The 20,166-nt window shown below is 41.0% G+C and overlaps 5 protein-coding genes and 1 long non-coding RNA gene across 15 annotated transcripts; 3 read left to right on the top strand and 3 right to left on the bottom strand.

The window, feature by feature from the left end:
• Window positions 1-108: 108 nt before the first annotated feature.
• efcab10 (EF-hand calcium binding domain 10) lies at window positions 109-1,730 on the bottom strand. The gene is made up of 4 exons (XM_086109177.1): window positions 1,385-1,730; window positions 559-723; window positions 390-480; window positions 109-311 (listed from the first exon to the last, which is right to left on the bottom strand). Exons 1-4 carry the CDS (start codon window positions 1,497-1,499, stop codon window positions 266-268), a joined length of 417 nt encoding a protein of 138 aa, XP_085965303.1. The 5' UTR covers window positions 1,500-1,730; the 3' UTR covers window positions 109-265.
• A 149-nt stretch (window positions 1,731-1,879) lies between these two features.
• On the bottom strand, window positions 1,880-2,943 carry uqcc6 (ubiquinol-cytochrome c reductase complex assembly factor 6). 2 transcript variants are annotated; one of them, XM_086109178.1, is made up of 3 exons: window positions 2,820-2,943; window positions 2,525-2,674; window positions 1,880-2,122 (listed from the first exon to the last, which is right to left on the bottom strand). In XM_086109178.1, the coding sequence occupies exons 2-3, from the start codon at window positions 2,630-2,632 to the stop codon at window positions 2,009-2,011; spliced, it is 222 nt and encodes a 73-aa protein (XP_085965304.1). In that variant the 5' UTR covers window positions 2,633-2,674; window positions 2,820-2,943; the 3' UTR covers window positions 1,880-2,008. The 2 variants fall into 2 exon arrangements, with proteins under 2 accessions (XP_085965304.1, XP_085965305.1); XM_086109179.1 differs by having other exon boundaries at window positions 2,756-2,936.
• Window positions 2,944-3,068: 125 nt separating this feature from the next.
• Window positions 3,069-7,129, top strand: tdg.2 (thymine DNA glycosylase, tandem duplicate 2). Of its 6 annotated transcripts, XM_086110099.1 has the most exons (10): window positions 3,132-3,157; window positions 3,372-3,443; window positions 4,562-4,914; window positions 5,073-5,299; window positions 5,453-5,522; window positions 5,732-5,867; window positions 5,981-6,063; window positions 6,283-6,377; window positions 6,453-6,624; window positions 6,707-7,129. In XM_086110099.1, exons 1-10 carry the CDS (start codon window positions 3,147-3,149, stop codon window positions 6,814-6,816), a joined length of 1,329 nt encoding a protein of 442 aa, XP_085966225.1. In that variant the 5' UTR covers window positions 3,132-3,146; the 3' UTR covers window positions 6,817-7,129. The 6 variants fall into 6 exon arrangements, with proteins under 6 accessions (XP_085966221.1, XP_085966223.1, XP_085966224.1 ...); XM_086110095.1 differs by having other exon boundaries at window positions 3,069-3,157; window positions 5,073-5,522; XM_086110100.1 differs by lacking the exon at window positions 3,132-3,157 and having other exon boundaries at window positions 3,164-3,443.
• A 601-nt stretch (window positions 7,130-7,730) lies between these two features.
• LOC147206550 (G/T mismatch-specific thymine DNA glycosylase-like) lies at window positions 7,731-13,502 on the top strand. Of its 3 annotated transcripts, none has more exons than XM_086110107.1 (11): window positions 7,731-7,871; window positions 8,728-8,802; window positions 9,013-9,179; window positions 9,302-9,651; window positions 9,733-9,802; window positions 9,943-10,078; window positions 10,155-10,237; window positions 10,362-10,456; window positions 11,349-11,520; window positions 11,592-11,744; window positions 12,356-13,502. In XM_086110107.1, exons 2-11 carry the CDS (start codon window positions 8,744-8,746, stop codon window positions 12,511-12,513), a joined length of 1,443 nt encoding a protein of 480 aa, XP_085966233.1. In that variant the 5' UTR covers window positions 7,731-7,871; window positions 8,728-8,743; the 3' UTR covers window positions 12,514-13,502. The 3 variants fall into 3 exon arrangements, with proteins under 3 accessions (XP_085966233.1, XP_085966234.1, XP_085966235.1); XM_086110108.1 differs by having other exon boundaries at window positions 12,359-13,502; XM_086110109.1 differs by lacking the exon at window positions 8,728-8,802 and having other exon boundaries at window positions 7,743-7,871.
• A 334-nt stretch (window positions 13,503-13,836) lies between these two features.
• LOC147206551 (patatin-like phospholipase domain-containing protein 2) lies at window positions 13,837-18,477 on the bottom strand. 2 transcript variants are annotated; one of them, XM_086109247.1, is made up of 7 exons: window positions 18,242-18,477; window positions 17,872-18,104; window positions 16,012-16,077; window positions 15,717-15,926; window positions 15,159-15,219; window positions 14,965-15,093; window positions 13,837-14,738 (listed from the first exon to the last, which is right to left on the bottom strand). In XM_086109247.1, the coding sequence occupies exons 1-7, from the start codon at window positions 18,426-18,428 to the stop codon at window positions 14,605-14,607; spliced, it is 1,020 nt and encodes a 339-aa protein (XP_085965373.1). In that variant the 5' UTR covers window positions 18,429-18,477; the 3' UTR covers window positions 13,837-14,604. The 2 variants fall into 2 exon arrangements, with proteins under 2 accessions (XP_085965373.1, XP_085965371.1); XM_086109245.1 differs by having other exon boundaries at window positions 14,950-15,093.
• Window positions 17,940-19,037, top strand: LOC147206552 (uncharacterized). The gene is made up of 3 exons (XR_015100707.1): window positions 17,940-18,051; window positions 18,215-18,362; window positions 18,863-19,037. It is a non-coding gene; the product is annotated as an uncharacterized LOC147206552 (long non-coding RNA).
• The last annotated feature ends 1,129 nt before the right edge of the window (window positions 19,038-20,166 follow it).

A 20,166-nucleotide genomic window follows, 5' to 3' on the forward strand; every position in this document is an offset into this window, starting at 1 on the left:
TATAGCAGGGGCCACCAATATGGTACCAGCGGGCACCAGGGTAGCTTTCAAGGACCACATGAGTACCCCGCGTACCTGTTTAAGAAAAAAAAATCCAACTCAAATATGTTTTGCTGTTTTATTCTTTTATTTATCAGGGTCTGCATTGTTATAAAATAATGTCATGCAATCATGTTGGTCTGTATCACAACGAATACTGGAAAAACATTGCAAAAGTGTATAAAGAGAGAAAGAAACTGTTACTTTTAGGAGTAAATTTTTAAGTTTAAGGTTGTTTGTATGTCGCTGAGCATTTCTCCAAGCTAAGCATCCTGTAACAATAAGAGAACATGATGTTATATTTTTAAATCATCGAAGTAAGAAAAAAAAATTCTCATAACCTCTCTTACCCTTCTGTTATGAAAGTATCATAGGATATTTTGTCTTCGTTTACGCCGTCAGGACACTCATTTATGTCTTTCATGCCCAATGAGATGAGAGCTGTGGAAAATATAAGGCTCTTTTAATAGTACAGTTGATGAAAAAAATATATATTTTCATGAGTTGTGACGCGCTCACCCTGTTTGTACTGTGCAAACGAGACATGTCTTTCATTGGCTGGGTCCACTATACCAAACGCTGCATCCAGGTTAGAAGGGCTGAGGAGACTGGGAGCCTTTTGGCCACTATCTCGAGCTTGTTTTAGTTGTGTGAGTTTCTCGATCAGAAACTCTTTGGGATCATCTGAATAAAAAGGACAAATCATTCCAAGTTGAGATGCCTATCAACTGAAAGGATAACAAAGTACAAGGAAGCTTTTTGCCAAAAAAGACTAGGAGTGCATGCATCCATGTTCCAAACTGCTTATCCATGAATACTAAGGTGCACAAAAAAGGCCAATGGATTGAGTAAGATATCAAACGACATAATAAAAATAAATAAAATGTGTAAAACAGATGAAAAGTAACGTCCAATCAAACTGAAACAAGCTTAAAATGTAAACAAAATGCTAAATAGCTAGATAGTCTGAATCAGTTGAAAGCGAAACAAAAAGGATGACTAATGAGCGATTCCAAACAAGCAGAGCATCGGGAATTATCCAAGTTCACTTAAGTGGTTCAAATATTATTAATCATCAAGTATATTAAAATGAGGAAAACAAAATTTCATTGAACTTCTGTACATTTACAGAATGTTTATAAAGTTTGTAAAGACAAAAAAAATCTGAGAAACTAAATGTACTTATACGATGATGAAAAAAATTATTGAATCCGAGAAAAGAACAGTTCAACAGTTAACAGCGAAGTACTAGTTTAGCTAACTATCTGGTAAAAACGAGTCGTTTTACCTCAAAAAGTGCCCTGAAAAAAAGCTGTTGCTTGTAATAGATACATAAAAGGCTAACCGGGTCTATAAAAGAAGAGCATGCTGGTGAGGTTTTTCATGAGATCGAAGATTTTGTGTTTTTCCAGATATTCAGAAGCTTCTTTCTCTCGTTCGGTCGCCATCTTGTCATCCATCCTGCTTGTTGATGTCGGTTGCTAAGATACGACCCTGCTTCACCAAAAAAGGGTCTGACAATGTGTTTCAACAAATTTAAAACAATAAACCCCGTTTATTTCGTACATAAATAAATGTTGCTAAACTTGTTTGATTCATATAAAACATAATTACACAAATATCAGGCAACAAAAAAAATGCAATTTTTTTTACACATCCAGCCATCAACCGCCCGCCTCCCCATCTTATATTCAAATTTATGTTACATAGGAGTCAGCGCACCTGCCACCATTTAAAGTGCTGGATAACCTCAAATAAATTTCAGATGTTCAAATAACATTTTCCTGACATTTTGGAGCGGACTGTTCCTTTAAAAACAAAACAAAACAAAACACCAGACTCTGAAAAGTCCATTTAATGTTCACACAGTTGTCTACCTACAAATATGTTGAAACCAATGATTACTGTCTGTGATAAATATTCACCGCCCTGAGACCATTTCCATTATATACAGTATATTATTTCCATATTAGTTCATCTTGGGTTTTGCTTCCATTTGCTCCTGTGCGGCTGCTTCTCTGAGTTTGAAGCCTTGCAATTCTGTCCGAAGCTCGCCAGGCTTTGGTGGGACCTCTGGTATAGTCTGATGGAAAAAGAAAAGCACTGTTTCAGAAACAAACGATCTACGTGTGCACTACTATTAAAGCGAAAATTGACTTGAACAACTCAGAGAGGTCATTTCGTGTTGTCACAATACCATCATTTTCACTTCCATACTATATCTGCTTTATCGACCTTGATACTGGTATGTTCGGCAGCACCACGGCAACAGCTTAAAATTTATAAAGCAGTGGAATACTAGCTGACAGCTAAATGTCTAAGTTATTTGTATTAACTCGAAAAACTACTACTGTATAAGAATACTAACAAGTCTTATGGCATGAAAACATTTGTTGTTGACTACTTAAGATATAAAGCCTTCGGGCGGTATAAAATTTCATTGAATATTTAAGATAATAGGTCTCCTTCAATTCAGCCCTCTCACCAGGTCGGGTAAGTAGTACTGGTGGACCGCCTGTGCCCCTGCAAACATGGCCAGTATACTGGCTCCGTACATCCTTAGGTAACGAGTCCACGACACCCCAGCGGGCATTTTTGCGCTGCTTCAACGAGGAACACCATGCACACTTGCAGACTGTGAACAAACATGTGTCATGCCATCAATGTCAAAACTGCACGTTGTCAAATTGAGAAGCTATCTGGCTGTACTACTCACGTTTTAATAATAAATAGGTGCCTAACAAAGTAAGCGTTCCACACTTTAACGTTTGTTTACCAACCTTGCTAGACTAATCCATTACCAGACTTGTGAACAAGTTGTTTATAACTCATTCACAAGGATTGTCGGTCATCGGGACACGAACGGGTCACATTCTGAAAAGATTACATCCGGGTTGTATTCATTGCATCAACCAACGCAATTCTCCTTTTTTCCAATGAGTGGCGGTAGTGTGCGTAATTGCTAAGAGCATGAGACGACGAAGAAGAAGGAAACGGTGCGCCTTCCGACCTTTAGGTGGCAGTAAGCGAACACGTCGCAAAGTTTCAATGTTCTTTGTTTTGGAATCGCTTTCCTGCCCCCAAGCCTCAAAATCAGAAGCCATAAAATGTATGACAGGTATGTCAAATATCACACATATCTGATAGTTTTATCCCACAAGAAGCATCTAATTTAAAACCGTCTGTTAAACGTAACGCAGACCGACAAGTGCCATTGTCCGTCGATGTTTTTTGTGATGCTAGCATTTTTTTACACGGCTTAGCTTCGTTCCTCTCACGCCTAAGCGAACCATTATCACGGCAACCCAATGAATGTTAATGTTTTTGTCAAGTAAATCAGCAGTTAGTATGGAGGAAAACGAGTTTACACCATTGACGGTGCCCACGGATTATTTCCAGCAGTGGTGAGTTTTCCCTGCAAGTGGCCCATCTCCGAGGAATGCAGTCATCATCTCGATTTGTCATGTTTTCATTTTTCCCTTTTATTTGTCATTTTCGTGAATGCAGTGGCATTAGTAAACAACAGCATCGATTGATTCGTTTTTTATGATTTTATTTTGCATGTTGGTTGTATATGCACGACTCACAAAAACCAAAACACAAATCAGGGATGTTCGACATTTGGAAGACATTTCAGGATGAACCTAAAAGTCTTTGAAGTTAATTTGACATCGGAGCTGTTGTCCGACTACTGAGTGTTTCTGTACTTTTTGCACAACTTTACTCAGAACTTAACAAAAATATTCACAGCAGATGCTATTTCCACTTTTTTTGCCTCCTACAGTCACTTCATATCACTTTTGGGTCGAGATCCTTGATATTCAATTTAAGGTCCATTTAAAATAACCTATAAAAGAATATTGTGTTTTTTAGGTTCATCCTCAACTTTCACCCCAAATCTCTATTCCCACATTTTTTGAGTAGTCTAATGAATGAATATCAATTGGTGTTGTGCAGTCATGATGTTTCTTCATTGATCACCAAATTTCAAGTGTCCTCTTATGTCGTACTCTTTTAAGGAAAGCAGTTTGAGCATTTATCTATCATCAGGTCCATGAACTCGTACACTCTTTATTCTCACAAGTGAGATAATTCGGATGTTTGATATTACCGGTACTTTTTTTCAGACCGATACCAGTACGAATACCCAACTTTTGAGTAGTCACCGGAGTACCAAAACCACTAGTGCCTATAACACCTATATTTTTAAATAATAATAATACATTTTATTTGAGAGTGCTTCTCATAGTACTCAAAGGCACTGTACAACAACAAAACTGGCATTTTCGGGTTTTGACTATAACTACAGGCAACTAGTAGGACATTATTTTGTAACATGGATGGTATTTTAGCACACTAGTTGGACAACGACATGTTAACAGGGAGGCAAAATTGTGCACTAGTTGACACCTGCATACAACTACGACTTGCCTCACGAGCGAGGACAATGAGCATACGAGTACATGAATTTCATGCTGGGTGTCCAGGATATGCGACTCAATGCTTAAAATCTTGTTCCAAGGTACCAGTCAAGCCAGCAGCACCCTGAGGTGCAGCATGTGATGTCCCACCACAACCACTATAGCGAGGGGCCCAGGGATGAGCCCGTCATGGCCGAACTGTCGGTACACAGGGAACAGCCGCTCTGCCAGGAGCAGTTTTATCAGAACTACTCCCACTACCAGGAGCCCGTCTACCAGCAAGATCAGCATCCTGCTTACCTGCACCAACAACAACAATATCCAGTACAACAGCAGCAGCAGGAGCCTCAGTTTGAACATGCAGTACAACACCACCAACCCCAGTATCAACATTCAACACAGGAGGAGGAGCTCAATGTTCAGCACCAACCTCCACCTGCTACTCCACCTCAAGGTAAATGTGATGTGCTTCTCCCCCCACCCCTACACACATTTTTAAACCATTCTCTGCAGGCAAGCACAATAGGAAATGGATGGATGAATGATGTTGGGCTTTGTATACAAGGAATGACAAAGTACATTTTCCATGAGGTGTCCGACATTTTTTCTTAGTGGTGACGCCGGTGAAGAAAAAGCGAGGCCGCCCGCCCAAGAATCCGCGTGAAGTAGGAGGTGGAGGAGGAGGAGGAGCAGCGGTAAAAGAGGAAGAGGAGGATGCAAACGAGGCGGCGGCAAAGAAGGCCAAAAGGACGCTGAATCGCTTCAACGGCATGTCAGTGGCTGAGGTTATGGCCAAAACGCTGCCTGACGTTATTACCTACAATCTTGACATTTTGATCGTGAGTTATAAAGAGCATACCGTATACGAATTCCTTAATCATGAAACGTGTGCACAATTCTCAGAAGACACCTGGTCAGGGTATTTTATTTTTTTGTCTGAAGAGCGTGTGATTTTCTTTTGGATGGATTTCTATGGTAATATTTCTCCTCAGATTGGAATTAATCCAGGATTGATGTCGGCCTATAAAGGACACCACTACCCCAACCCTGGCAACCATTTCTGTATGTCTTCATTACTGAACTATTTTTCATTGTTAGCCTAGTTTACCAGCTTTGAACACTTGTGCAACCGATATTCATTTTTTAAAATTAAAATACATTTTTACAAATGTATTTTTTAGGTTTTAAATATTGTCACCCTCCTAAAATAATGGCCCCGTGTCTTGAAAATAAATAAAACGACAGAGCATTCTATCCTGCTTTGTCTGCAGGGAAATGCTTATTTCTGTCTGGTTTCACTGAGCAGCAGCTGAACTTCATGCATGACGAGAGCCTGCCGGAGAAATACGGCATCGGCTTTACAAACATGGTAGAGAGGACCACACCTGGCAGCAAAGACCTTTCCAGGTGATTAGGGCTCATGTTTTTTAAAAAATAAAATTGAAAAAAATGTGACCAGTTCAGATGATGCATTTTGGTATGTAAAAAGACATTGAAGCTTCTCGTGTTATTCTTCCCAGTAAGGAGATCCGTGAAGGAGGGCGACAGCTGCTTGAAAAGCTGCAAAAATACAAGCCGCTGATAGCAGCTTTTAATGGAAAAGGTACAACATCACGTGAAAAAACTATATTATAAAATTCCTATGCTGCCCAGTTGTAATGGTTAAACGAGGTCTTAAATTTCATGGAAAGTGGTCTTAAAACCTACAGAAAAGAAAAAATATATATACCTGTATATATATTTAATTTGACTTCCCCAAAGCTACAGATGGCTTGTATTCTGTTTGTATGTCATAGGAATAATACATCTTTTATCCTGTTAGGTATTTACGAAATATTCTGCAAGGAAATCTTTGGCGTGAAGGCCAAGAACATAGACTTTGGCTTGCAGCCCTACAAGATCCCAGACACCGAAACGGTATGTGACACACCACATCCACAAATTACAAACAACCATCACGAAGAAGCCAAACTTTGTTCCTTTTGGGTCTAGGTGTGCTACTTGATGCCTTCCTCCAGTCCTCGTTGTGCCCAGTTCCCCCGCGCACAGGACAAAGTGCACTTCTACATCAAGCTGAAAGAGCTGCGAGACCACATGAAAGGTGTCGTACCCCGCCGTGAGGTGATGGAGACCGACTATTCTTTTGACCTGCAGCAAGCTAAAGGTAAACCATCGCCGCATCCAGGAATCACTGGATTCCTTCCATTTATTTATTTATTTATTTTTATTGCTTGTTTGTTGCGCAGAAGATGCAAAGAGGATCACCATCAAAGAAGAGCAGATGGATCCCGAGTACGAAAGCTATAGTGGTCAGCATGAGAATGTGAGGCAAAGTAATCCAGGAAACTTTTACTGAAGTTACATCGGGAAGGCAATTTTCCAAACTGGAATCAGCAAGCAAGAGGAATCGGACAGCATAATGCTGAATTTTCATGGAATGCACTAAAAAAAAAAAGGACTACACACGAATGTTTGATCCTACACTTCACTGTGCATGTACTGTACTAGGTGTAATATTTTCCACTATTTATTGCATTTGGTATCATCTTTTTGTTCCCCTTTGGTTTCTTATTTTTGTACTGTATTTTGAAATAATGGAATTGTGTGACCATCTGTGTAAACAAGTAATTTGTCTTTACGATTTTTATTAAAATCGTAATGAAGACCAATGCCTTGCTTTGGTTGTTTTTGTACAGTAAAGTGAACATATTCATGGAAAAAATAAAACTTGTTTAGTCAGATTTTCAACAAGTGAAACGTAGATTCTCAAAACTATTGTAGTACTGGTTTGACTGGTGGTGTATTAATTGGGTACAAAACAAGAAAAACCACACCTCTTTTCACCAAAAACATATACTTGTATTCATTCATCCATCCATTCAGTTTCTTATGGTGTATGTATGTACAGTATATTTAAAAAAATGTACATTAGTTTCATTAAAAATACTTGGCCCAAAGCTGCCCACTTCTGAGAGGCGACACGACGCCGCAAACTTTAAACGTCACAACCTTTCAGCCAATAGAAAACACCCTCACGTTTAAAAGCCGAGTAGCTCAAACCAAGAGTCCAATAAGGGGGCTCTCTTCAGTTTTTGTAATATTCTTTACAAATGCTAAAATTAAATAAAGATATAAACGCTCATATATACTTATAAACAATAAACAACTGTATTTGGCTGCGTAAAAAAAATAGCGTCGATCATTCTGTTTATTTTGATGTCTCCTTTTCTTGACCCCTAGATCTTGGACTTGGAATCGTCTCGTGTCAAAGTTGACTGGGACTGCGCTGTCACGTCTTTGTTGCTCCCTGAAGCTCACCCAATCGTCTGAATTTAAAAAGAAAACACACATGTGGGGAAAATAAGATTATTTTCCTGACCGGAGAATCCGAATAAAACAGCCGTTAACTAGGTACGTCTCATGCATGTTTACACTCTAAACTGTTGTGCCCTTATTGCTTCCCATTCTACTATACAAGCAAGATCATTCATCCGTGATAGCTTAGCTGCTAGCTGGCGGCTAATGATCGCTTTTAATTTGCACAATTCATTACGGAAGAGGAATTAATAAGTTGTTTTGTGAGTCAAACGTTTGAAAACGGTGTAGCCACGTCTTCGTAAAAAAATTAAAAAGCGATGATCACACTCGGTTTATTGTTACCATTGTTAGCTTTTAGCCCCGGAAGAAAGGAGGGTATTTAATTTTTAGAACCCGCTCACGTAGCGTGTTTGAGAGCATTTGAAGACGCAGTGACATCTTTTAAGTGTTGGATATGATTCAATTTCAACTTTTATTTTAAACATGAAAACAAAACAAAATCAACTATAGTCAATCAAAGTCTGTACAAAAGTTTTCTATATTCCAAAAGGAGTGGGAAGTCCAGTTTCTTGACTTTTTCCATGTTGTTTATTCCTTTATAAGTCTCACCCCACAGAATGAAATACATAATCACTATGGATTTTGTGAAGTTTCCCACTCATGTTATGACTCCTCACCCTGGCTCTATACCAATTACCTGTTTAATATTAACGTTGTAAATTATCAGTGATGTTTGGGGTTTTGATCTGTCAGTAAATTATAATACTGTAATTTGGACTACATGAAGAGTGAGTGATTGTGATCCAGAGTGCCCGTCAGACGGTTTGGTAGTTTCACTGTCTGTTGAATTTGTTGTCTGTTGTCTTTGTGTTTAAATCATCCGTTTATTGCATGTGCCACTTCCATTTTTGTCCCTCACCATGCATATCGGTTTATTTATTTAATGAAGTAAAAGCACCCACAAGATGGACAATGAGATGAAAGGATCCCTGCCTGTTGGCTCCTCGGCGTATCTACAACAGTGGTGAGTTGCACAGTATAGGCCGACGAAATAACCATCAAGTGTCAAAAACGTTTTTCAAACATTAAATCATATTTGTTTTGTTCATGTTATGATTTAAAGTTTTATGTTCATTCTTTTGATATTTTGCTTTGGGGGATGGGGGGGGGGCGGGTCAAGGGAAACAGATTTTACAAGTTTCTTTGCTCCTCTTTTCTCAATGTCACGCCTCAGGATTCAGTCGGCTCAGCAGTTCCAAGCCCTCCAAGCCCAATATTCAACCTACAACCGTCTGCCGCACTGCCCGGAGGAACACACAGGGGGAACAGCGGCAGCTACATCGCACATTGTTCACCCTCAGCCCGCGATGGAGCAGCAGGAGCCTGCTAATCTGACAAAACGTAGAGTGCATTTAGAAAGTCTACACACCGCTGTTTTAATTAGACCAAGAGAAATAATTTCTTCACCAACATGATCTCTACGACTGTTTGCAATAACAGATTTTGTTGAATCCTCCACGCAGCCCCGCCCAAAAAGCGAGGCCGACCATCTCAGCCCAAGGAACCCAAGGCGCCAAAGGCCCCCAAGGTCCCAAAGGAACCCAAGCCCCCAAAAGAACCCAAGCCCCCAAAGGCACCCAAGCCCCCGAAGGAACCCAAGCCTCCGAAGGAACCCAAAGCGCCCAAGGCCAAACCGGGCCCGAAGCCCAAGAAAGGCGCTCAGGGACAGGCGGCCGATGGCAAGCAGGAGAAGATTGACGAGAGCTTCAAGAAGGTGAAGAGGAAAGTGGATCGTTTCAAGGGCATGTCGGAGGAGGAGGTGATGAAAAAGACCCTGCCGGACCTGCTGGACCACAATCTGGACTATGTCATTGTGAGCGGAATTTGACGATATTGCATTCAAAGGCAAGTATCTGTTTTTTGGTATAATCTGGCAATCCTGCTTTTCTCGCAGATTGGTATCAATCCAGGACTGATGGCTGCTTTCATCGGACGATGGTTTCCTGGTCCTGGAAATCATTTTTGTAAGTGAGAATATGTAAAACTGGTTCCATCAAAAGAAGACCCCAATTTAAATTGATCTTTGGCCACTATAATATCTGCAAAAGGCTCCTCCATGCAAAAAGGCCGAAAGTGACTTTTTTTGTTTTGTTTTCCTCCATAGGGAAGTGCCTCTTCCTTTCGGGATTCACCGAAGAGCAACTCAACCACATGCATGACACCACTTTGCCTGGCAAGTACAAAATGGGCTTCACCAACATGGTTGCCAGGGCGACGCCAGGCAGTAAAGACCTGTCAAGGTAGGTAACAACTTTGTCTTATTTTTTGTTGGAAAAGCTGTTGAACCACCTTCTTTTTTTTTTTTTGTCCCCGCAGCAAAGAGCTGCGTGAAGGGGGCAAAATTCTTGTGGAGAAACTGATGAAATACAAACCTCTCATTGCAGTCTTCAACGGAAAGTGTAAGTCTCGTACAGTATTTTTTTTTATTTTATTTATTTATTTTTTTTACAGCTGTCGTTACGCATCCTCCATTCAACCAAACCACATATTTTGCCAAAATCTTTATTCCCCTCTTTCTTCTAGGCATATATGAAATGTTCTGTCGAGAACTCTTTGGCAAGAAACCAAAGACGCTGGAGTTTGGTTTGCAGCCTCACAAGATCCCCGACTGTGAGGTGGTGAGTAAACATTATCCCAGCTTTCATTGTCACAGTGAGGTACAAAACAAGAGTGAGACAGCTACCTGTTGGAGCTTGAATGTTCATGTGTATTATTGTTATTTTTTCTTAAATGTTCTGCAATGCGCTTCGTCACAGCCACAACCTGTTGTGAAAGCGCCATCGAAATAAAGATGTATCGTGTATATTATTTATTTATTGGTCTAGATCAGGGGTGTCAAACTCATTTTAGTCGCGGGCCAATTTGGAGTTGCGTCTTCCCTTGGAGGGCCGACAAAATTATTACTTGTAAAATTAATGCATTGCGAGTTTTGAAATCAGTCAAGTCAATTATAATAAATTGTTCAAGTGAGTGTAAACTGGGGAACAACATTACTGCAAAAGCTCAATGTTATTTATGACACATGACGATTTGACATTTTGGTACAGATTTTTGCAAGTTGACACATATGATTTGCTTTCACGGGCTACATAAAATGATCAGGCGGGCCGGATCTGGCCCCCGGGCCTTGGGTTTGACATCTGGTCTAGATGATTTATCAGTCCAATGTTGATAAAAAGGCAGTCCGCATGTTTACTTAATCATACTTCGTGAAACCAGTTGGATATCGTCACTGTCCTGTGAAAAACACGTATGTCCATTTTAAATAAAATGTGTTTGTTGAAGATACATTAGAAAAGGACCGAAACAAAAATAGTCGCATATTAAATTGCAATTGCAATCCTGAGGGGGGAAAAAAAAATCACAGCTCAATTATTTTTTCAAATCATATAGCCCTACTAAGAGTATAAGCAATAAGAAAATAGGCGGGTGGATGTTTTACTCAGTATCCCAAAAAAAATTGGTTTTAATTCTTTTTTTTTTGTGGGGGCGGGTCTCTGCTTTCGCCAGGCTTTGTACTTGATGCCATCATCCAGCGCCCGTTGCGCTCAGTTCCCTCGTGCTCAGGACAAAGTCCACTTTTACATTAAGTTGCGGGAGCTGCGCGACCACCTGCGGGGCATTCAGCGGCCCAGGGAGATTGAAGAGATCAACTACTCATTCGACCTTCACCTGGCCAAGGGTACGCCAATCGGGAAGCGAGCCATGTTGTACATCGCCACCTTGTGTTAATTTTACCACCGGTCTTCGCAGAGGACGCCAAGAGAGTGGCCATCAAGGAGGAGCAGTATGATCCCGGCTACGAGGACGCCTACGGCGGAGCTTATGGCGAACCGCCGGCCGAGGGAGGCCAGAGTCAAGCCAACGGACACTTTGCCTTCTCACAAAGCCAGGAAAACAATGCTGGTAGGCATACGCTTCCTGTGTGGAAGTTTGGAGACACAATAATTCCACGAGAACACACAAGACGTCGCTCGGAAGGTGACGCGCGACACAAAACAGATGGATGGATGATCATTGCAGCTAAGAAAAAGGTTAACCCACGTCTACAATGTATTAAATTGATTAGGAGAGGGCCCGTCCCAATACACACCTTATTTCAAGGTATCGTGGACTCATGAAGGTTACCGATACTAGCCATCCATCTTCAAGGGGGGGGGGGAATTCAGAGTAAGTCCTCCTCGCCAGTAGGTGGGGCTACACTGCAGGGTTTTTTTAATGACTGCTTGATTCTCATCAAAATTGTATGATTCAATTCTCTAAATTAAATATGGCCAAAAAAATCCCAGAAAATTTCAAACCTCATAAAACCTAATTTTTAGACACGCCGTAAATTTATTCAAACAAAAAAACTGCAACACAAAAAAAATAGTATACCTGTACATATTTTAGTGTACGTGCATGTGCCTTTAAGAGACGGGGTTTGTGGGGCAGTGTGTGAGTGTCTGAGCGTGTGCCGTAGTCAACAGCAGCTTCTGCATGAGTGTGAGAAAACAAATAACAGTCTCTCATCCTAGCAGAAGACGAAGGACAGGAAGCGAGCTCGTCAAAAACTTCTCAACTACCCAACGGAGAGGGGATGACGCAATCGTGTGCCAGTCAGATTCCTGATCAAAGCGCAGAGGGAAGAGGAGAAGGAGAAGGCGGAGGAGCTACCCTGTCCTCAGCCGTATAATGACAAATTGTTCCAATTTTTATATAGTTTTTCTTCCTTAGTGGAATATACACGCCTAGATAGACTTTGTAGACATTCTTGCAGAATATTCTTTCTGCACTGGTTTTAAAATGTTGTTGTGGTATCATGCTCTCCATGGCCGCCATTACACACACACACACACACACACAAATGAAATGCAGGGACAATGACAATTGTTTTGGCTCTTTCCACTGAGAAAAAGGGCGCTGTACTTTGGACTACGGACCAGCTGGGGGCAGCAGGAAACTGGAAGTGGAATAGGGACATGGAACGGAAATGCTAACTTCCCTAGCATTATTTTCTTCTACCGTCTAATTCTGACTCCACTATGAGTCTGTGGACAAATATTGGGGCTCGTCTCAATACTTTTTTTCCACTGAGATAAGAGTGGACAAAGTTATTGACACCTCTGAAAGGTGTCGTGTTTCAATAGTTTTGTTCATTTTAAATTGAAATGTGTGACCCAATACCTTTGTCTACGTTAATCACGACTGCGTGGACAAAAGTATTGAGGCATAGGGCAATTTTTTTTAATCAAGAGTCGTCCACACAGTGGAAATAAGCGTTAACAAAGGTAGCGCAACACAACTTTGTGTTCACTTTTTAATTAGGAGTTGTGTCCCAATACTTTCTACTACCGCTGTTCATCTTCCTTCTATGGAGACAAAAGTATAGAGACGTACTTGAACCCCTTAAGAAGTTCCTCCCAATTCTTTGTTTCAACTCAGCAACAACTTCTTTGGTGCCCTTTTTTTTAATCGTGTTTACAGTTGTACTGTACTGCACACGATGCAGTAAACAAGCCAACATGCGCAACTACTGCTTTGATTGCAGGGAATGACCTCAGCCGCCTTTTTTTAAAATTCATTTCGTTTTAGGACTTTTTAGAATCGGTTGATGAAAATTACACTCAAGGAGTTTTGTGATTGTTTTGTCCATTAAAACATGTCCTTATGGTGCTTTTTATACATAGTTGCACTTTGTTTTTATTCACTTGTGTGGGTATGTGTGTCTCTTTCTCTATGGAGGAAAAAAAAAATCACTCTTACTCATGTGGGAAGTTCAGTAATCATAAAACAGATACTGAACATATCTATGTCAAAGCCACAGCAGCATAAAGTAAGACAAAGTATACTGGAGGGTATATGAAAAAAATATATCACGATCCATAATAACAGTTAAAGGAGGGTTGGTTGTCTTGACATTCAATAAATATAAAGGCAATTAAATAGAGAATCTTGCGAGCCCGTTAAATAAATGCAAATGTCATTTATTAAATATGAATGCCATGCAATGAATACAAATTCCAGTCAGCCAATCGATAAGTAAAAATTCAACAAAATAAAAAAATTGCCATTGATTAAATACAGTAGCCATGAAAAAATTAAAAATTCAATAAATCAAATTCAATTCAATACAAATACTATTTGATAAATACAAATGTCACGCAATAAGTTCTATTAAATAAAAAAGGCACTTCTTAAAATGTAATGTCAAAAAAGAAAGACAAATTCAAATAATCCTACTGAGGAAATGGCACTAAATACAAGTACATGTAATTGAAAAGGTCGACATTGAAATGATCGCTAAATAGGGTCAGTATTGTGTTATTGATTAGTGGAGTATTTGACTTTTTTTTTTTTTAAACAAATGCATTGCATATTTGAATGATCTATTTCAAAAAATAGATTGAATTTTGCACCAAAAAAAGCTTTCGGAACATCTACTGTACATATGGTTAACATACACGAACACACGCGCACTTCTTTCTGCAGCTGTTGTCATGGCAACTGCTGCTATGTTTTCGTATAGCTTTGTTGGTGGTGTCAGGCTGCCAATCAAAATCGTGACGACAATAGGTCACTAATCAAATGATCTTTTATAACCACCGAGGAGTAAGAAAATGACATTGTGGCTTGTTGTTAGGCAGAATTTATCCAATGTTAGTAACGCCCCTATGCCACACCCACTCGACTGCGAAATGGACAAATTGCCATCATGTGAGACGTTTGCTTGTAAGCATTCATTTTTGGCAATTGAACCACTGTTATGGATGAAATATTTTTCACTTTACCTCTTAAAAAGAAGCAAGATCAGCTCAACCGCAAGCACCAGTGGCGTCAGTATCCGGTAAAAAACTTCAAGTGGACACAATCCTCGTCTTCCAAGTACATCGCCTCCATCCCTGCACGCCGCACATAATACTGTTCGCATGCACACACAGGAGACAAAATATTGAAGTTGTTTTTGCATTTTTATGACAGTTCACATGATCAAAATGTGACTTGAAACATGGAAACTGCTTTTAAGTTAAAAAGTCATTTTTTAAAAGGTTTTATTTATTTTTTCCTCTCATTGATTTGGATTCTAATTTTAATTGAAACTTGGATATGAATGTAAACAGTATATTTTTACTTTGGATGGTTTCACCTCTCTTGATGTTGAGCGGGAGTTGTTGTGCATGTTTGTGCTTCAGCCACCATGGTTGGTCCCCCGAAGCTGTCTCTGTAATGTCAACCTTGTCCATCGGCTCCTCTGGAGAAGATGTACCCAACAGATCTGGAACACGCAGATTTGTGTACAGAAAAAAGAAAAAAGAAACGAAATATATATTAAACTCTTACCTTCTTGTCTCAGGAAGCAGAGAGCATCTGTGTAGCCACTGTAGAAGATCTCAGCCAGCTCCTATGAGTCAAACACAGGCTGATATTATTGTATGAGTCCCAAACATGGAGTCAAACATGGACGCATGCCTATCAAACATTGACGTTATTATGCGAGTCCACCATGAGGTCGAAGAAGAACATTATACAATGTTAGTTGAACACAATGTGAGTCAAATGCTTTACTGTGGAGACACCGAGTCAAACGCCAAACTTACGATAGTGTGAGTCAAACATGGAAAAAAAAATGAGAGTCAGAACAATCTGAGTCAAATATCTTTTCAAACACAATAAGTGAGTCAAACATATTAAAGTCATAGGCAATTTTGGATACAATGCGAGTCAAACAAAGTAATAAAATGGGCAAGATAATGTGAGTCAAACATGGACAAAATATGAGTCAAACTTGGAGTCAAACATTGAATCTAACTTGGGCACAATATTGTGAATCAAACATTGAAAAAAATGTGAGTCAGTTTTGGGATAAAACGGAGTCAAATAAGGTTAGTCAACCCTAACCTCTGGTGCAGGGGGCAGGAAGGAGGTGTAAATGCGCCGCACGTTTCCCGCGGTCACCTGGATGTTGAGGTTATTGCAGTGCACGGAGATGGCGGTCCAAGCGCCATCTTTGGGGCTGATGTCACTCTCACTGCAGAATGGGGCCACCGTGATGGTGTTAGGATGCTCCAACAGCGGCATGTTGTTGCTCAGAGCTCCATCCATGTATAGCTAAGAGACAGACCGGTTCCTACTTTATTAATAGAAAGAAAGGTAATGATATCGTCGTGGTTTGCCTTTTTCGGTATTGGCTCACTTGTCCTCTGTAGGAAGGTGGAATCAAGCCACAGTAGACTGGAAAGAAGCAGCTGCACATCAGGACCTACAGTCATAGACACGAGAATGTAAATCAAACACCAACACTATCAGATGGGTCTAACATTGATGTAGATGGATTTGAACACCTACGCAATAATGTGATTCAAACATGGAGACAAAAACATTGGCAGAAATAATAGATGGAATCAAACGTGGACAAAATAATGCGAGTTGAACATTCTCAAGCACAGGTGTCAAAGTCGAGGCCCGGGGGCCAGGTCCGGCCCGCCACATCATTTTATGTGGCCCACGAAAGAAAATCCTGGGTTTCAATTTACATGATCCTTGCTAAAATCTGTACTGAAATGCAAAATCATCATGTATAATAAATGAGGATGCGATTTTGCAATAATTTTGTGACCCTGTTTACACTCACTTCAACAATAATGGAACAAACAAAAAACAAAATGGCTGTTTTTAAGGCATGTCACAAGGAAGCAGTGGCATCTCTGATGAAGGCTGAAGTGACAGCCAAAACTGTCAGCCAGGTAAGAGTTGAAGAGAAACTTCACCAAAAAAAAGAGCATTGTCTGGGGGAAAAAAAAAGAAACTTTAAGCCTAATTTAACATACAAATAGTTGACTTGAGTGATTTCAAAACCTGTAATCCATCAATTGGTTGTGAACAAGTTATGCGAAGAGATGATTAAAAGTTCATTCGGCTTCACTGACGCAACGAGGGAAAACGTAACTCCAAAGTGGCCGGCGGGGGAAAAAAATGAGTTTGACACCCCTTGTTCTAAAGCATAGCCTTTCATAGCCTGAAAACTGCATGTTTTAGATGTTTGCCTCCTCCGACACACCTGATTGGAACCCTGCTCTAAACGATGTGCCACTCAGCTGCAATTGACTAAAGAAACGCGTAGGACAGCGGCCCTCGACGATCCAAGTGTAAGTTGAGGGGTTCGTTGTTTTTCAGTGGATGGCTCTTCTTTGCGAATGACAGATGCAGAGATGGAATCCTTCAATGCAGTTTAATAAAAAGCGGGGAAAAAAAACGTCTGCACCGCAGCACGTCCGAGAAGAGGATGTACTTCCTGAGGCTGCTGAGGAAGCATGGCCTGCCACAGGAGGTGCTACGACAGTTCTACACGGCAGTCATCGAATCAATCCTGTGTTCTTCCATCACGGTTTGGTTTGGGGCCGCCACAAAAAAGGACAAAATCCGACTTCAACGGACAGTTAGGACGGCGGAAAAAATCGTTGGCACCGCCCTACCCACTCTTGAGGACTTGCACACTGCAAGAATCAAGACAAGGGCACGGAAAATCCTCCTGGATCCCCCGCACCCTGCCCACCACCTTTTCCAGCTACTCCCCTCAGGCAGACGCTACAGATCCATGCGCACCAAATCCAGTAGACACTTAAACAGCTTCTTCCCTCTAGCCATTAACTCCTTAAACAGTCACTGACGTAGTCACTCTTCTTGTACTACAAATACTGCTACTGGTTACTCTAAAATGGTTCAATGATTTGTTGTTTACGATGATACTAATGCAGCGTGTTATACCGGAGACAAATTCCTTGTGTGTTCTACATACTTGGCCAATAAAGATGATTCTGATTCTGATTCTGAACACAACCCCCGTAACTAAAATCACTTCCTGCTTCTCTTACTTTAACAGCCAATCAGAACCTATCAACATAAAAAAAAATGTCTAAGCAATTATTAAACAACAGAATATAATTTAGGTATGCTTAACATGAAATAATATGATGCTCAAACATAAAATGATAATTAATAATATAACATAAGCTTACACATGTTTGAGACCCGTGCTCTGAAGTGAGCGACCCACCTGTATGAGCTCCTCCCTGCTGTCAAAGTGGGACACCAGGACGTTGCTCCCGTCGCTCATCCTGGTGAGGGACACGCAGAGCCTCCCCGAGGCTCGCCGGTGGGCATCCGCCGGAAGCTTCTCCAGCAGGGAGTTGCGAACCGTTCGCTGGAGACTGAAGGTCGGGTGGAAGATGCTAAGGTGATGCTTTCTCGCCTCCTTGGCCACCGCCAGCACGTCCGCGTACAATTGCTCTGAGGACCCCGTTTGGAAAAACGTCAGCATTTTGCTGATTATTGTTGACGCTACACCGTGTTGGCCCCCGTCAGGGGGGTGTGGTTTCATTCACGGTTCCTTTTTTCAGGTTTATTTTAGAGTGAGGCTTTCTCACCGATGGGAAGTCCGACGGTCAACGCCGCGGCCACCAGGCATCCCGACGACGCTCCACAGATCTTGGAGGCCCCGCGCACCAAGTGCGGCGCTCGCTCCAGGATGCTCGTCACCGCTCCCAGGTAGTAAACACTGCGGAAACCACAGCCAGCAAAGGAAATATTCCACTCTTTACCCCGGGCGAACATCCTCTCAAATCTTCGACGCCTCACACACAAGCTCTCATTCTCATACGCACATGGGCAGTGTTGCGCAACAGACAAGATCAGTTTACAGAACTCTTTTCATAACATCGAGGGAGGGGCAGAGCTCATAAAAATAATCTTCAAGCTCTTCTCCTTCCAGGATCAAAGTACTCAAAACTAATACATTTGAAATTTGTAATCATGAGATGGATATAATTCAATATGAGTCCCAACTTCAACAAATTCAGCTTTTTAATTTTCGGTGATGTCAACACGAGAAAGGAGTCAACTTTCAGCTACGCTGGTAATACACAGTTGTATATCTCTGTCTCGCCTGGTGAATCACTGCATTGGCTCCCTGTTTGTTTTAAGATCGATTTCAAGATTCTTTTAATAGTTTATGCCCCTTAATGGTCTTGATCCTTCTTATCTTTCAGAACTGCTTGTAACGTATGAACTCTCACAGTACCTGCGCTCCAAAGGCAGAGGAGAGGGTCAAGTAGGGTGAATATAACCGTGATCGTGTGTGTCATGATTCGGTTTAGGGACCAACAGGTGGCACTGTAGGGCTCCCCCGGCAGCTGCACACCTGTTGGTCATAGATAATTAGGGCTTTAAAAGGACTGCCAGCCCGAACACTCAGTGTCGGGTCATTGTTTGCTCTTGCTACTGACAGGTTTGTTTGTTTGTTTGTTTGTGTGTTTGTTTGTTTGTTTGTTGGTTGGTTGTTCCTCCTTTGTTGCTGTCAAGTTTGTTTCTGTCATGGTTCTGTTCCTGTTATTTTTTTTTGCCACAGTCATGGTTTTGTTTTGCTACTTTGGATTAGTTTTGGTTGTTAGCACTTTGTTTGTTTTGGATTTAGTTTTCTTTGTTTTAAATACAATTCGTCAAGTTTACCCTGCTCCTCCCTCCTGCCTGCTTTTTGGGATCCACCACCACCTTGCAACGTGACAGTGTGTTTGACTCATCAGAGGGTGGGGCCTGAGAAGTGGGTGGGCGGTTGTGGGGCTGGGAATCATTTTAATCTGTAAAACCCCCTTTAATCACAATCTTTGTATGAAAAGAGCTCTCTCACAAAGTTGTGATTGACCGGTTGATTGACTGATTGAAATAAATTGCTACCTGCAATGTAAACATGGACACACACACAACCCTGTGGAATGACCACATGTCAGAGTCTGCTGGACCACTAACATTGTAAAGTGTTAAAAAGTTATGAAAAATGAGTTGCGTAGTTCACAGCAACATAAACACGGACGCACACAACATTGTGGAGTGAGCAAGTCGGAGGCAACTGAAATGTGAATCCTGATTAAAGAAATAAAATCTCCACATCAAGCAAGGCCCAAGGCAGACTGGGTGTGTCAAATAAGGCCCTGCCCAGAACATACAAAATGGACACACACACAACATTCTGGAGTGACCACATGTCGGCGTGTATTTGGTACCGTAAATTGAGGGCTACCTTTTTTTAGGTTAAAACCCTTATGCCCTTCGAAAAAAACTGATACCGAACCTACGCGTTTTACAATTTTTGAAAATTGTGTATGTTGCATTATTCCAGCATGTGTTTTTTTTATTTTCAATCACTCAAAATGTTCAGCGGCATCTGTGCTATCCATACATATATAGTTTATATTAATTCCTTGGGATTTTTTGCCCTTTATGACAATAAAAGCAGTACTGTGCTATGACACTTCAAAGAAATATTGCATTTAACGTAAACGGTCGACTATGAGGG

This window comes from Hippocampus guttulatus, chromosome 4, assembly GCF_054856545.1.
Source record: "Hippocampus guttulatus isolate MCC_2025c chromosome 4, RoL_Hgut_1.0, whole genome shotgun sequence".
In the NCBI taxonomy this organism is placed as follows: domain Eukaryota; kingdom Metazoa; phylum Chordata; class Actinopteri; order Syngnathiformes; family Syngnathidae; genus Hippocampus; species Hippocampus guttulatus.